The 15,496-nt window shown below is 40.7% G+C and overlaps 1 protein-coding gene across 3 annotated transcripts in view; it reads left to right on the top strand.

Annotated features, from left to right (window-relative positions):
* Positions 1-14,381, top strand: part of DUSP29 (dual specificity phosphatase 29) — a 37,367-nt gene extending 22,986 nt beyond the window's left edge. For all 3 annotated transcript variants that reach the window (XM_083844708.1, XM_083844710.1, XM_083844709.1), the window contains 2 exons: positions 7,309-7,529; positions 12,026-14,381. In XM_083844708.1, coding sequence (XP_083700834.1) covers positions 7,309-7,529; positions 12,026-12,273 — 469 coding nt within the window. In that variant the 3' untranslated portion in view covers positions 12,274-14,381. The remainder of the gene's footprint in view (positions 1-7,308; positions 7,530-12,025) is intronic.
* Positions 14,382-15,496: the final 1,115 nt, after the last annotated feature.

Here is a 15,496-nt window from a genome sequence, read left to right as displayed (position 1 = left end):
CTCCATGAGCCTGTCAGGCCCAGAATAATCAAAGCCTCAAAATATAACATGCTGTGTTCAGCTCCAATTGAAATTTTCCTCCAGCAAGTTCCAAGGACTTTTAAAAGACCAGACACTGGAACTTGTAGGAGACAGCCCAGTGATAGGAATAAAGACTGCTTTGCCAAGATTTTGATTCATCTGCTACCAGGATTAGTGCCTGCCTTTGTCCTCCTCACATCCTGAAGCCTTCTAAAGAAATAGAAAAGCAGCTTTGTCTTGCTTCCTTCTCTCACCGGTCACCAGGTTACTTGCATGGGCAGTTTTACTGGCTAATCCCAAACCTGCCTGGTTCACTGCAATTGCATGGAAAATCTCTGCCAGACACACAGCTTGTCGTTTCTTCTTTGTGGCTTGACAGTGATTGCCTTGTTGCTCAACACAATGTTTATGATTCCACATTCCTGAGTTTCAGTGAATATTTTAACTGAAGACAAAGAGCTCCTAACATTTTTATTTCCTCTTAGCCTTCTTCTACCTCTCATTAGGATTTAAGACAATTTCAAGTCTTACTGTGCTCTCAAACTACTCCCACAGGAAAGGAAATATTCTGGAGACTAATTCCTTACAGCTTAAAAACAAAAACCAGACTTCTGGATAGGCACCTGAACTGAGCTTGCACTTCAAGACAGTGAAGGTCTATGTTTGTTCCTGTAGAGCCCCAGGAGTTACAGTTTTGAGAACTAACACACGTAAGGTTCAACAAAGCATGCATGTAGCTCACACCTACAGATCAGAGCCTATGATAATTAAAATATATAACTTTAAATACGTTCTTGACTCTCCCCTTTCCCTTCTCCAGAAAACAATACAATATGTTTCTTTCCAAGTGACTAAGTAGAAAGACAATTTATGTTAATCTACAAGAAAACAGATGGTACTCACTCAGGGCAACAAACAGTTACCTCCCACTGGTTAGCATTATGAACTCCTAGGACTTATATGAGTATTAATCATAGAAAAATAGGAGAGCATGTAGATTTAGATAGAACAACACTCATGAGGACATAGTTTCAACTCTGTTAGTATGAGAATCTGCCAACTGTAACAGCAGTTTAACAATCCAGAAAATCAGATCTGTAACACTGGACAATAAACTTCGTAAAACACCATTTCCAAGACAAGTAACACTTGTCATCCAGCCTTCCCCAGACAATGTCCCAGTCTACTGATGATTTCTAACACTTGATGAGGCACACAAGTGACTGAAGTTGGGACCGCGAACTGGCTACATCAAGTGTGTTTGATGTCTTTGCTATATAGACAGCTGAAAGGAATTTCCTTTATATATGTTGTATCACTTGCAAAAATGCATGCATACACACAGAAGAAAAAAATCCACCATTTGGGGCTAGAGGAAAATTGGCTGCTAAATCTTTTCCTACTACAAGTTATAAAGATCTTTTTCAGTACTTTCAGTGGTACCAAAAAATTCTTCTAATTCACACTGAACAGGAGGTATCCACAGAAATGGAGCAACACCTCAGAAGGAAAAGGGGATACAATGCTACACTATCACTAGACTCCCTCAGTGCTACAGGAAATTGGGTCAGTATTATTGGAAATTCTCTACATCTCTCCTCAGGAGGGAGAGCTGCCAGATTTTCTTAAGAAAGTGTCAGTATTGCCTATATTCAGGATGCTTCTTTCTGACACTGACCATCTGGTAAGTTACCATCCTGCATTACGCTTCCCTTCAGTGTTTAAGAAAATGGAAAAGTTTGAGAACAACAATTCCTCTTCTAGTAATGTGTTGCCTCAGATTTCCTTGTGTTTTGTCAATCTGGGTCACATCTATCTGTGGGCTTTAAGAGCCTATGCTGAAACATGCTTACATTGCTCAACCTTTGCACCAAGTTTAAGAGACTTGGCTCTACTTAGAGCTTATAAACGTACCAGTTGTCTAGTCAGCCAGTACCAGCTATGAAGAGCCGACTTTCCCATGGAGGGAGCTGCTTTGCTCACTTTCCTCGTGAGAAATCTCACAGAATTCCTTCCCTTCTTTTAGATGCGCTTGGATTTTTATCATAAGCCACCTTCTCTTCCCTTTGTTAACTGCTGTTAAGATACTTAATGTGAAGGTGCAGGCTGTGGCCCTTGCAAGTTTTTTTTCCCTCTCTTCCAAATCCCATTGGTTTGGGCACCTTCCTGACAGAAGTAGCTGGACTAAAGCTTGTTCATGGCAGTATTCTGAAAAGAGAAAAAAGAGAATTGATACACTGGAGATGGCAAATTTAAAGGAAGGATTCTCTTTTACATTATAGCTACTTTACTTATATTGTTGCTTTCAGAAGGCCAAATTTGCTGCAGCACTTGCCTTTTCTTGTACAACTCTAAGCTTTAAAACTGACAGCAGGCACAGTTAAAGTCTTGGGCATGTCCTTTACGTGCCCTTTCACAGCCTAAGAAAGATGGAACCATCTGAAAGCGGATGACATTTTTGTTTGGGTCAGTTGGTCCCTCTGGGTGGTGGTCTGATATCATGAATATATCCCTACATGAAAGTTATTTCACCTCTGATTTTCACCACTTAGGTGGCATTCCCATATCAAAGTACTTCCCCTTGCCTCAGAATTTTCAAAGCATCTTTATGAGTCCATCTGTCCTACAGTAAATGCAGGGTCTGATTCAGCAAAGGACTGAGCTTTTGCTTATCCTGCTTTGCTATACAGAGAGGGACTTATGGGTATGCTTAACTTTTAACATATGTTTATGTGCTCTGAATTGAAGAGCTGATGAGTTTTTACATGGGACCAATCTGCCCAGTTCATCCCTTACTAAAATGAATTATACTGAAATTTTAACTGTTATCTCCCAGCGCCACACTTCACCTCCTCTGTGTAGAAACACACTCAGGGCAGCCACTGGAGACCACAACTGCATCATGTAAGAGGAAATCAAGTGCTAATAGCACAGATGGTGAAGATGTACAAAATGAAAACAATTGAAAGAGTAATCAAATGCTTATGGCTTCACCTACACTGGCAATTATAGCAAACTCCTCTTTACAATGGCTACTTTAAATTCAATCACCATCACAAAAATAGAAATATTAATTGCATTTTATTAGGAAATAGCAGCACTCAAAGTGGGGAAAAAAGCAAATATTGTTAGCTCAACTGTTAGAGTCTGGTATTGAGCCAATTACAAGGGGAAAACTACCTGTGCCACTTTCAGCTGAAAATGAATTAGAAATTGCACAATAAATCCTCCAAAAAGGTACACAATTCATACAACAGTCTCTGCTATCTAACTATCCCATGCTATTAGTCTGGATACTTGCAAATATTGATGCTTGATGTATTCTTTCTGTTCATCTAAAATAATAATGGTTCAAACACCGTAAAAACTGCAAGGAAGATCAAAATTATTCCCCTATTATCCTTGTGATATAACCCGGAGTAGCAGACAAGATGAAACAAACAAAAAAAAACAGGCTTTGGTTAGAATAAGGAGGCAGTGAAGGATACTTCCACAATAGTATCTACACTACAGATTCAGCTGAGGTTGAAAAGCAAGCCAGTCCTACACAGAAAGCTGGAGCTCACTGGGTGGCTAAAGCTGGTCCAAGCAAACATATCAAGGGGCACAGTCACATTTGCATTTTCAGGTGTATGGTCCCCCTTCATGAAAATTAACAGCCTACTTCTAGCTCTCTGCTAACTAGCAGTCAACATGCTGCAGATACAGCATGAACTGTATGATGGCAATGGCAGTCTTAACTCACGCAACGCCTGCCCCACAGCTTTTATTATCAAAATAGAAAGATGGATTACACGGGAGTGAAAAGGCAGATCAGTATGACAAGCAGTGGTTCAACTGGGCAGTTTGCCTAGCTTCTGGGGAAAGGTTTCAGAAGAATTAATAAAGTTTTCAAAAGAATAGCAGAAGCATCTTTTATGAAAACATACTTATCAAGTGTAAGACTCTGGGGATGGAGTGGAAGGAAAAAGCACGTAAGTGCTTCCGAAAATCTTAGTCTTAGTATATGAAGTTTGAAACCAAGCACTCTCATTCCTGAAAGAGTAAGTATCACTTAAGCTCTCCTCTAAGACACATATTCCAAAGCTCAAGACAGGCATCTCTTGCAATCCTGTGAACACTATTTTATATCGCACAGTAACTGTATCCTAAGCACCAAGAAAAACTGAATATACACTCTCATGTCAAAAACAGTGGAATAAGTATCTCCCCAGGTATCTCCTTGGTACACTTATAATTTACTTAAAGGAAGAGATTTCAAAGAAGATGATTTAGTTAAGTCTAAGCTCTTACAATGAGCTTTGTACATCAGCATTCAAGGTAGATCTGTTGCTGCTCCTCACTCCCTTTGCAAGCCATGGGCAGCACTGAGTGAGCACAGAGTGTGAGTGAGTGTACAGCCACACTCCAACAGGCCAAGGCAAAGGCCGATCTGAATTCCAATGCAAAATGAACAACTGACTGTCTTTTGTTTAATTAGAAAGAGGAGGAGGATTAATCCCATGCTGGGCCCCAAATTCACAGCATGCAGCTATGTGCAAGGCTGGGTACGGAAGACATGTGACAGAAAGGGAAAAAACAGAAAAGCCTGGGGAACCAGGAAATTTCCTCAAAGCCAGGGCACAACACTAGACCCTGACCTAAAAAGCATTGGCATTTTAAGCACTGAAAGATTAGGCAGCATAGGAGCAACTGGATGGATATAGGTTTAAGATTTTCATACCGAAACAAATAAATAAGGACCATACACAACCAGCCCAATGCATGCTAACCAACTCCAGTTCCCAGGAACTCTGCCAGACTGAGCTGGCTGCTTATGCAGTTAGTGAAAGACAGTACCTCTTAATTCTGAACTCCTATTAAAACAACGGGGACACTGAACACTTAAAAAAAGATCCTGAGCCATAGAAAAAGACTGTAAGCACACCTGTCAGAAACACATGCATTAGATGCACTCACTAGGACAAAAGGCAGTCTCCTGAGAACCTAATCTAGGAAAAAGGAAAATTGGATTCCAGGTGAATGTAATAGTGTCAAACGTTAATATGATTATCATGTGAGCTATTCTTTGACATTATCCTTGCTCAGAGCATCATCATCATTTAATTCAAATGCTTTTTATTAGCCTGAGCAGTGCTTGCAGAAACCAAGTTTGGCAGTATCTATAGTCCATCAAAACTTGCTTCAGTTTTCCACTGACCTTAACTACAATGCAATACTACTTGCTATTCAGCGTGTAGGACTTGCAGTGATTCTAGCTGAACACAGTTTTCATCTGAAAACACCAATCTTTCAATTGTTGGATTCATGCTTTGGGCCAAGTCCAGTGAATGGAAAACTTTACCCTCTATTCCAGGATCACGGAGGCAAAACAAAATAAGACCATTTGGAAGCAGAATTTGTAGTTGACATCAAGCATGTCAATTTGGCCAAAACCCGTGGTTATTCACTACCCCTTTACTCTTTAGACAGTACAACTTTTTAACAGTTTGGGGTTTTATTTTTAGTTTGTTTTTATAAGTATTGGCCATCTTTACAGGCCAACACTTAAATGCCTCTGCTGGCCAAGTATATACAGCACATCTACCTCAAAAAAGAGAATTCTAAGGAGTAAGTCTCCTAAAATGAGGCATAAAAAGAAAAGTCTAAGTCAATCACTGCAACAAGAACACAAAAAGGAGGAGTCAGTACTGTCTAACCTGAGGTGAAGGTAGAAAGTCACAGCACTAGCAGCAAGATATGACTGCCTCTCTGTCCTCTAGAGTCTACTGAACTTAAGACAGGGATCACACCACTAACTCAATTTTTATTTACTTTTTAAATCATTGCATGATGGATGTGACATTATTTCATAGTAAAAATGCCAGCAGGGAGCATTCCTGTCCAGAAGGGAATTTCTGCAGCGAGAGGGATCTACTCAGAACAGCCAATTATTATGAGCTTAATTTAAATCAGAAAGAGCATAGGTAAGACCTTCAGCATCTATACCCTAGTTAACTGCTCTAATCACTACATTCTTGACTGCTCAGAGTGGGATTTTGACTTTGACAGAGGGTGGGAAGGTGGAGTCAACTTCAAGCCATTCTGAGCTGTCACCACCAGAGTTATGAAACACAACAGGTAGCTCAGAATGACATCTTGTGTGACAGCAAATACATTTACACATTGAAATGTTCAGGAAACATTCACAGAGAGAGGTACTTTTGGTTGGAAAAAGCTGTTTCACATCACGCACTAATTCATTTATGGCAGCAGTAGTTAGTGAAAATATATTAACAGAATAAAGCCTATAGAATTATTTCTTTTTTTTTTTTTGTAAAAAGCAGTAACCTTCCTATGCACTAATGAAACTTGACAGCTTTTCCAGAACAAAACTTTCCAGAATTAAAAGCTTTCTGTAACACAATTGTTCAGACAAAAATGAATTTTTATGTGCCTGACCACAAATTCTGTACTTTTTGAGGGATTTCAGGCGTCTGGCAAGCACTTACAGCAGGTACTGGACACACAAAAACCTAGGATTTCCTCCTCTATCTCACATCCCTTGTCCAGGAGAAGAGAGAACAAAAATACATATGATATTAAGCTAAAAATATTACTTTCAGCTTTCACTGGAGGCTGATAACCAATTTTCTTATCTAGTTCTTTTTGCTTTACATCTCTGGTTTAACCCAACATGACAGTAAAAGGAACCTGATAGGGAGCTGTGACCACAGGAAGGGTGTGGGGTTTTTTTTCTCTCTTTTTTTTTTTTCAAGAATAAATGGAGGGGGGGGGAAGCTCAGTAACTTCTTTTAGAGATGAAGAGTTTCTTTTTGAAGAAACTCTTTATCTTACTACTCACATATCACTGACTCTTCCATTAGTTCTGCAATATCAAATGATGGGAGAGAAGGGGAAATCAGCGTTCATGGGTCCTATTTCAAGTTCTGCCACCAATCTGTTTTTTACAACCTTAAATAATTCATTCTATTTCTTTCAGTATCTCAAGTTTCTTCTTGTATAAGATGGATATTAGCCAGTATTCCTGTGTTACAAGGGTGCCAGGAAAATAAATTCATTTTTAAGGTGTTCCCAGGGCCTGGGAAAGATAGTTAAGAACTACAGAGCGGTCATTCTCCATAAATGACAACATCTTAAAATCTTTACAATGGCAAATGGCTGATTTTGAAGAATTACCAGTTTCATTAACACTTAGCACATATCAAATCAGATTTTGTTGTTTTTCCTGGCTTGCTGGATGAGTAAGAAGCTTCTTCATTTACAGGACCGTTTTTGTTTTAACAGGAAAACTGCGTTAGACCGCTACAGCCTTGAGAAGGCAGGCTTCACCCACATCCTCAATGCGGCTCACGGTCAGAAGAATGTGGACACAGGGCCAGAATATTACCATGACATGGCTGTGGAGTACCATGGAGTGGAAGCAGATGATCTCCCCACTTTCAAGCTCAGCCAGTTCTTTTATTCCGCTTCTAAATTCATTGATAATGCGCTTCAGGATGAAAGAAGTAAGGAGAGTGCTGAAATTGGTTAAAAACAGGACAGTTTTTACTCCATCTGATTATAAGTGTAGTTCACCACATCCATCTCTGTGGGAGTGAAACAAGTCCAATACAATATCAGAGAGAATTCAAAACCAGTAGAAGGAAACTATTTGGATAGTGATAGCAACTGGACCTTTCTCACTGCAGTGCAGGGTACCAACCCAACCCAAGAGCCCCTACACCAAGCTGCTGGACAAAGTCCACATCACAATTTGCATTAAGGTCTCCTGTCCAACACAGATTTTTTGTTGTTTTGACTCCTTCATAAACAGCTCTGAGACCAACAGACGTTGCATAGGGTCCTTGAATTAGCTGTCTTTTCCTCAAATTAGTGCCTATTGAGAAAGGTTTAATGAAAACAGGCTGCATAGTGGTGATAGTGGAATACAAGTTTTTTGCAAAGATTTCAGGCTGTCACTCCACAGCTTCACTCCCTACAAGTACAAAACCCACCTTCCTACCTGGCCATCAGCTCTACCCCAAGCTGTAACACAGATTTCTCTCTGCCATCTACCAAGGAGCTGGAGATGGAAACAGCTCTGACAGCAGAGATCTAGAAACATTTTGTTAAAGCCTTTATTATTTCTCAGCTTGATTATACCAATTCATTATTTGCCAACCTCCAGCAGTGTTCTATCAGAAGGTTTTAAACTGATGTGAAGAGCTACAAGCCTAGGCCTCACATTGGCTTTCAGTATCACTCCTACTCCTCCCCCCCCCCAAAATACTTTATCTCAACAGTATATTTTACCAGAAACCAGCAGAGAAACTTAAGACTCCCAGCCAACCTACAAAGACCTTAATACCAGAGAGTCACATATCAAGTTGCTAGTCTCCTGTCAGATCCTGTTCTTGGCTGTTTAGCTTAGCTGTAGCAAGCTACTACCTGGCTTACCCCCAAAGCCATCCAGGTCTTTACAATTTTAGCCTTTCAGTTAATGCAGTCTACAGCAAAAGTCTCTTCCCTTGCTTAGAAGAAAGTCTTGAAAGCAGTTGTTTTAAAATCAAAGTCCTAATAGAAGAGAAACAGCTCGAGGAGCTTGCTTACTTGTGAAGAAAAAGTACCTGGCATTGCAAAAAGTCTGTCTGAAGCACTGCCTTTGGGAAGGAGTGGATAACTAAAACACACCTGTGTCTAGCCATGGCTGAAAGCCAGAGGTCAGTATCAAACTGGAGTAGCTGAAGTAAGAAACACAGACTTCCTTCCTGTTCCTGTAATACCTTTGTCTGCTGCACTGAGGTACAGAAATAAGCACAAGCAAGGCTGCAAAGTCTAGAAAAAACTTGCATCCCAATACCTATAGGGGCAGGGGAGGACAGGACAGGGGGAAGGTGAACCTTCTTGTTTCAAAACCACATCAAAGAACTGTCCCAGCACCAAAACAAAAGATCCAAGTCAAAGAGTAACTGGATTCATTTCTACCAGAAAAAAATCTGCACTTAAGTAGACCTTACCAGCTTAAGTAATTTCTGTAGCTGCGCACTGACTGCCACATCCACACAGTTTTTAAACAATGGGAACAGATAGCATCCTATCTCTGAATGCACATCTGGTCTAGAAGATGTTGTGCATTTCAAGGGCCTAATGAAACAGCTATTTAACTGCAACATCCTGACTGACAGGAAGCATCCAGATTCCTAAATGATATTTTATAGTAAGTAACCAAGTGCCTTTCCCCAGTGGTAATGAAATAGGACTGCAGAACTCAGTATTTGGGGCTAAACACTTCTGATCAGTGGCATAATTACACCCATTACTATGAAGTCATTAGTTACTCTGCATGAGAGTTCAGGAAATGTGAACAGAGAGAAGGGAAAAAAAATGTTTCCACCTTTTGATCAGAACGTGTGAATGAATTTGCTTCATCTGTACACCACACTGCTTGAGGTGTAACCTTCACAGCCAACCGAGTGACCAAATACACTGACTACATGCCTTTACACAACGCTTTCTGCTGAGATGCTCAGTAATCAATATTGTTGAAACAAGCTGTCACACAAATGAAGAAGCCTCTTCTTCTGCAACAGGCCAGAAAACCTGGCAATGTAGATGCTGCCAAAACAGTTCTAATGTGATAACTCTGACTCTAACTTCAAAATTTTTGTCATGGTTAAGAAGCTCCCTCATGAGAGCAGTATTTGCAGACTTTGAGCATGGACAGATGGATGTAAGAAAGATGAAAATAGCTCAGCTAGGAGAGCAAACTTTAGAGGCAAACTCAAACTGTTCACAATCATGCATGCTATCCTTCAGCTGTGCATAAGGATTTCCCAAAACACAGAATTCAGGCCTTAGGACAGCTTAAAATTTTATACCAGGGAGGCTGGTATAAAAGAAAAGGCACTATTTTAAGGAACTTCTAAGTTCCCTTCTACGCTGCAGATTTAGTACTCATTCTCTTGGTGCTTTTGTTCCTCAAAATGTAAAACGGAAAAGAATAGCATTTTCTTTTCATGTAAAGATGTCGTGGCAAAAATTACCTTAGAGATGGATTAAAAAAACAAAAGCAATGTGAGAAGAAAACATGAGATAGATGTAAAGACCTAAAGCATTTTACCAAAGACACCTCAACATTTACCACTCCATCTGGCTCTGGAAAGTAAATGCTACATCTAGACAGATTTTCAAGAAGCACAAGCCCAAGCTAAGTGACAAGAGTAGTTCGGGGACCTGTCACCACTCAGCAGACCTCTGGCTCTACATACTGCTATTTTATGTCCTCCAAGGTGCAACTGAATATAACTGGCCAAAATCAGAGAGACTGCAGGAGGATTCCCTCTTGGGGAAAGACGACTTAGACTGGTCCTTACCATCAAAACTGAAGAGACCACAGAGCAGGACAGAAGGGCTATGGCTTTGCAGAATAGTACCAGCATTTTGCTACGGTAGGCAGTCAGACTTTGAATATACACAAAAAAGCAAGATCTTCATTTTCCTACAACAAATGGCATTTCAGAAAGTTGTATGGCAACTTTTTGCCTTTGTTGATATAATACGAAACTACATTTTCTCCTAGATCCCTTCCTTCCCACACACACAAAAGCAAAGCTTTCCTTGTCCTATCTTGTATTTTATCACCTCAATAGCAACCCATTTACAAGGTAGGAAGCTGTAAATAGAAGCATGAGGGGCCAAACAAATGAGAGTTTTCATCCGTTTCAAATATTTGGAGTAATAATAGAAGGGATTATCATTTTCCAAGAGAGGAAGAAGCACTTCTAGTTATCAGAGAAACTGGAATTTTGCCAAGATGCCTCTAAGACTATCTGCTGGGATTAGGATGCAGACTGTAACCATTAATCCTCTAGTGTTGGCAGTTCTTGATGCATCCATTACACAGCAATGCTACTTGTGCCAACACATCCTCTTGTGCCTGGAAGCAAAGGAGTTAAATTGGCAGGAGTCATGTCTTTGTACCTAACACTTTTCACTAGGCATAACTGACAAACTATTATTGGCCCTGATAGGACTTTTTTTTTTTTTTTCCTGTGGCAATTCAGCTTAACAGGGTGTCAGAGCGCTCCAGATCTACTTTTTTCAGCAGTTCAACCCTTTGTGTGACTCCCTGAAGGGCTTTGCATCATTTTGGAAATCTTTTGAAGTGTTTTGAAACCTGTCAGTCAGACATGAACCCACTTACTATTACTCTTCCTCCACACCTCCCTGGACATGGAGAATGCTGCATCCTTACTAGTACCTTAAAACAAGGGCTTTCTGCCACTGGTCCAAAGGTAAATTAAGCAATGTCACAAAACTAAAACATGAACCACATCTATCCAGATACACAAAAAAAAAAATGTTAGCAGAGACTCTGTATTTACTGTATACAAAACAGGCACTGCTTCAAGGAAGTGATTCTATAGAACAATCAGAAGTGGGTGACAAAAATCTTACTGTCATTCCAAATGACAGGGTACAGTTCACTAACCAGAGAAGATCCCAAAAGCAGCTTCTCTGCAGTTTAAGAGATGGTTTCTTTCTGTCCACCTGGTAGTCTATTAAAGTCTCCAGCCTTTCTTGCCTTCTGCCCTCAAAATATTATTACTGAGCCTTAACGAAGCCCTGTCAGCCATATATTACAAATCAAGTACTTGGGCCAATTGATCAAGTGATGTGATCTAGATCTTGAAGGAAAATGGTGTCAGAACAAAAAAAATTTCCAATTCTGTCAGCCCCTAAAGCATTTGTAAACAACTGTTGCAGAGATAAAATCAAAGATACCTGGTTTAGGATTAAAAAGGCAATCTCCAACGTAGACTGCGTTCAGGTACTACAGAAAGCCTCAGTTTCCCCACCTGTAAAAAGATGGACCTTACAAAAATGCTGGTAAGGGTAGTCAACCCCCGAAACGGAACAGAGGCACTACAGAAACCGTCACTGTCAAAAAAAAACAACAACAACAAACAGGAAAAAAAACATGCCATTTTCTTCTCTGCATAATCTCTCTTTGTTTCCGCAGATAAGGTCCTGGTTCACTGTGCTATGGGTCGCAGCCGGTCAGCCACACTGGTCTTAGCTTACCTGATGATTTACAAGAACATGACAGTGGTGGATGCCATTGAGCAAGTATCAAGGCACCGATGCATCTTGCCAAACCGGGGCTTCCTGAAGCAGCTGAGAGAACTGGACATAGCGTTGGCATTGCAGAGGAGGAACACCAAAAACAGCCTACCATCCAGTGATGACGAGACCAGCACCATGATCTAGCATTGCTCCTGGCAGGACTGTGCTACTGGAAAAGAAACTTCATAAAAGGAGGGGAGGAAAAGGTGTAGTTAATCACACAGTCACAAGGATCTTTTGTTATCTGGAAGGAAAAACATCACAGCCATTTCAAATGGTGTCAGGATGGGAAAAGAAGGGAAGCCAAATTTAAAACGCTTGTTCTTAGGATATCCTAGCTTTAACAGTTCCTCATGACATCAACAAATAAAATCTTCTCTGTAAAGGCTTTGCAGCACAAAAGCAGACACAATGTAAACAAAACCCTATTCTGAATACCCCCAAAAATCCTGATCCTAGTCCAAGCACATGACCTTTAAAAGAGAGGAACTAGCCATTCCTGAAGAGCTTTTGCAGGAAAAATGCTGAAATAGTTGCAGCACAGATGAAGTGTTCAGTCCCAGAGTCCTGAAGGATTTCCCAGGAGTTTGCCTTTTTACATTGTTTCCAGGCATCCCCATTTCTTCACATAATCCAGGGCAGCACAGTGTTTAGAGAGCCTCCAGATGATGATCAGCTATCCAGTCTTCACAACGGACTTAACAGCACAACATGCAAGCTAGAAACAAAGCAAGATCCTTCAAAAGATCAGATGCATAAGCAGATACAATGGGTAACAATTCAAGGAGATATACAAGCATGACATGTTAGCAGTTTCAGTTTTGTTTCTCCTAAATACTTCAAATGCCTGAATTTTAAAGAAATCCTACACATACATTATCCAAATCAATTTACTAGGCCACACACACACACAAAAAAAAAAACACCACCCTATCTCAGTAACCTAACAAAAGAGAAAGCTGCTGCTGTGCTTCCAGACACCACTGTTACCAAATGTTTCCTCCTGTCAGCTTTAGTCACCCCAATACATTATTGTGCTCAAATACAGTTGCTAAGGCTATTTATTGACATTAGTCCAAATATGCAAATGGAGATACCAGATCTACTTTTCCACCTACATTTTTTCAATGTATTTGATACAAGTAACAGCAACTGCGTTTAGATAACATACGAGCTTTGTCACCTCAACGATATTTGATCTTCTTGAAACATACTGTAGAGAGGGATCAAAATTGAACCATGTTTACCTTTCTTCCATCAGTGAAAAGGTCAAGTCATCACTCTCTCCAGTGGAATTTTGCTTAATTCAATGTATCAGGCAAAAGCTATTTACTACCCCATTGCGTGAGAGGAATGACCCAGCCAGCAAGTACAGGAGAGCTCTTGCCTTTACCAGCTGGAAAAATCTCTGTAATTTTGGTGCAGCACGGACTGTAGGAGTCTTGGATTCTTTAAAAAAAAGAAAATAAAACACACACACAGGTGGGGCAGAATTGTACCACTGAGTTCTGTGAGTATTAATCGACAAATCAAACAGAACAAAACAGACCTTGAAATCCTTTTTTGCAGATGTTAATAGTTCTTTACCAGCTTAGCATCTCCAGCATGAAAGCCTTCTATTCATTATGTCCGGCAGTAACACTGCAACCAAGGCTGTAGACATGCATAATGCAATGCTTTTAACTTCTCACTTGTATTTGTGTGTAATAAATACCTTACCCACAAATTCTCAGACACAGCAGAAGACAATAAATACAACTAGACTACTGTTAAAAAAATTTTAAAAGTGATAATATGAAAAATATTCATGACTGGAATACACAGACTCAGGGCCTTCCAACAAAGTCAGTCTCTTTTCACATGGATTATTAAAACAGAAATCTAAGGCAACTCAGAAGAAGACATTTCTCAGTACAAAAATAACCAAACAGTCAACATGTAGGTATTAGTCCAGAAATCCTTGGAAGGGTTCCCTCAACTTTTTCCATCTACCTGAAAAGACCTTCAAATGCACCTTTTCAGAGCACCTCACTGTCTACTGCAACTAAATTCACAACGCAGACATCCAACAACTCTCCCAGCCTTATGTCTGACACGTGCATTTCAGACATGGCCCTGGTCTTTCATTTACCCTGATGGAGAAAGCTGAATGCCTTCGTGTCTAGGGAAGCAGTCTATTTCTTAGCATTAGCCTTACAGACAGGAACTCTGTATCAAATGACCTACTAAAATACAAAAAATATCTGCTTCAATTTCCCTCAGTCAAGCCATAGGTTATTCATTCTTCTACCCTGCAAGATAGCTTGCTGACTCCTGTAACTGGAAGAGGATCTATAGCTGATTTGCATTCATAATTGTATGTGAACGAGGTTTTATGGGGGCCTGGAGATAGATGTTTCTTTTGCAGACTTGTGAAAATACATGGGGAAAAATATATATATTTCCTGGGGGTTCTGCCGCTTTACGGGAAACTGACAGAGCCTTCAAACAGCCACCTCCCAACTACTGATACCAAGCAAAATACTAGAAACTCTTACGTAGCTCCCACTCGTTTTGTCCTGCACAGCAGATTAAGCAACTGGCAAAAGGCAACAATGACACAGCAACCAAAAAAACTTAAACCACAATTTCCAAAGTACAGGATTCCAAGCTACTCAGAAATTAGGAGCTGTCATTCTAACATGGACGTGAAAAATAGGACTAAACAAAAATAAGTATATCCATTACATACTGCATTTCATTGCTTCTACACATACTACTTGAAGGTCTTAAGCATGATCTCACAGAATCAAAGTAGGTCAACGTTGCAAGGGACCTCTGGAGGTCAGTTGTCTGGTCCAACCCCCTGCTCAAGCAGGGGACACCTGCAGATCGGTAACCAGGACCGCATCCAGGCAGTTCCTGAAAACCTCCAAGGAAGGAAACTTCACAACCTCTCTGAACAACCCGTACCAGTGCTCAGTCACCCACATAGCACAGAAGTGCTTCCTGACGTTCAGAGGGAATCTCCTGTGTTCTAGTTTGTGCACACTGCCTCTTGTCCCAGCACTGGGCAACACTGAAAAGAGCCTGGCTCAGTCCTGGCTGCATCCTCCCTTCAGGTATTTATGGACTTGGGTAAGATCCTCCTGAGCCTCCTCTTCTGCAGGCTGAACTGCCCCAGCTCTCTCAGCCTCTCCTCATAGAAGTGCTCCAGTCCCTTCATCATCTCGATGGCCCTCAATGGGACTCTTTCCAGTATGTCCAAGTCCCTCTTGTACTGAGGAGCCCAGAACTGGACACAGTATTCCAGGTCTGGCCTCACCAGTGCTGAGCAGAGGGAAAGGATCACCTCCCATGACCTGCTGGCAATACTTTCCCTAATACA

This window comes from Anser anser (genome assembly GCF_964211835.1).
Source record: "Anser anser genome assembly, chromosome: 7".
In the NCBI taxonomy this organism is placed as follows: domain Eukaryota; kingdom Metazoa; phylum Chordata; class Aves; order Anseriformes; family Anatidae; genus Anser; species Anser anser.
The sequence above is the reverse complement of the archived record's forward strand: the minus strand, read 5'-3'. Positions and strand labels throughout refer to the sequence as shown.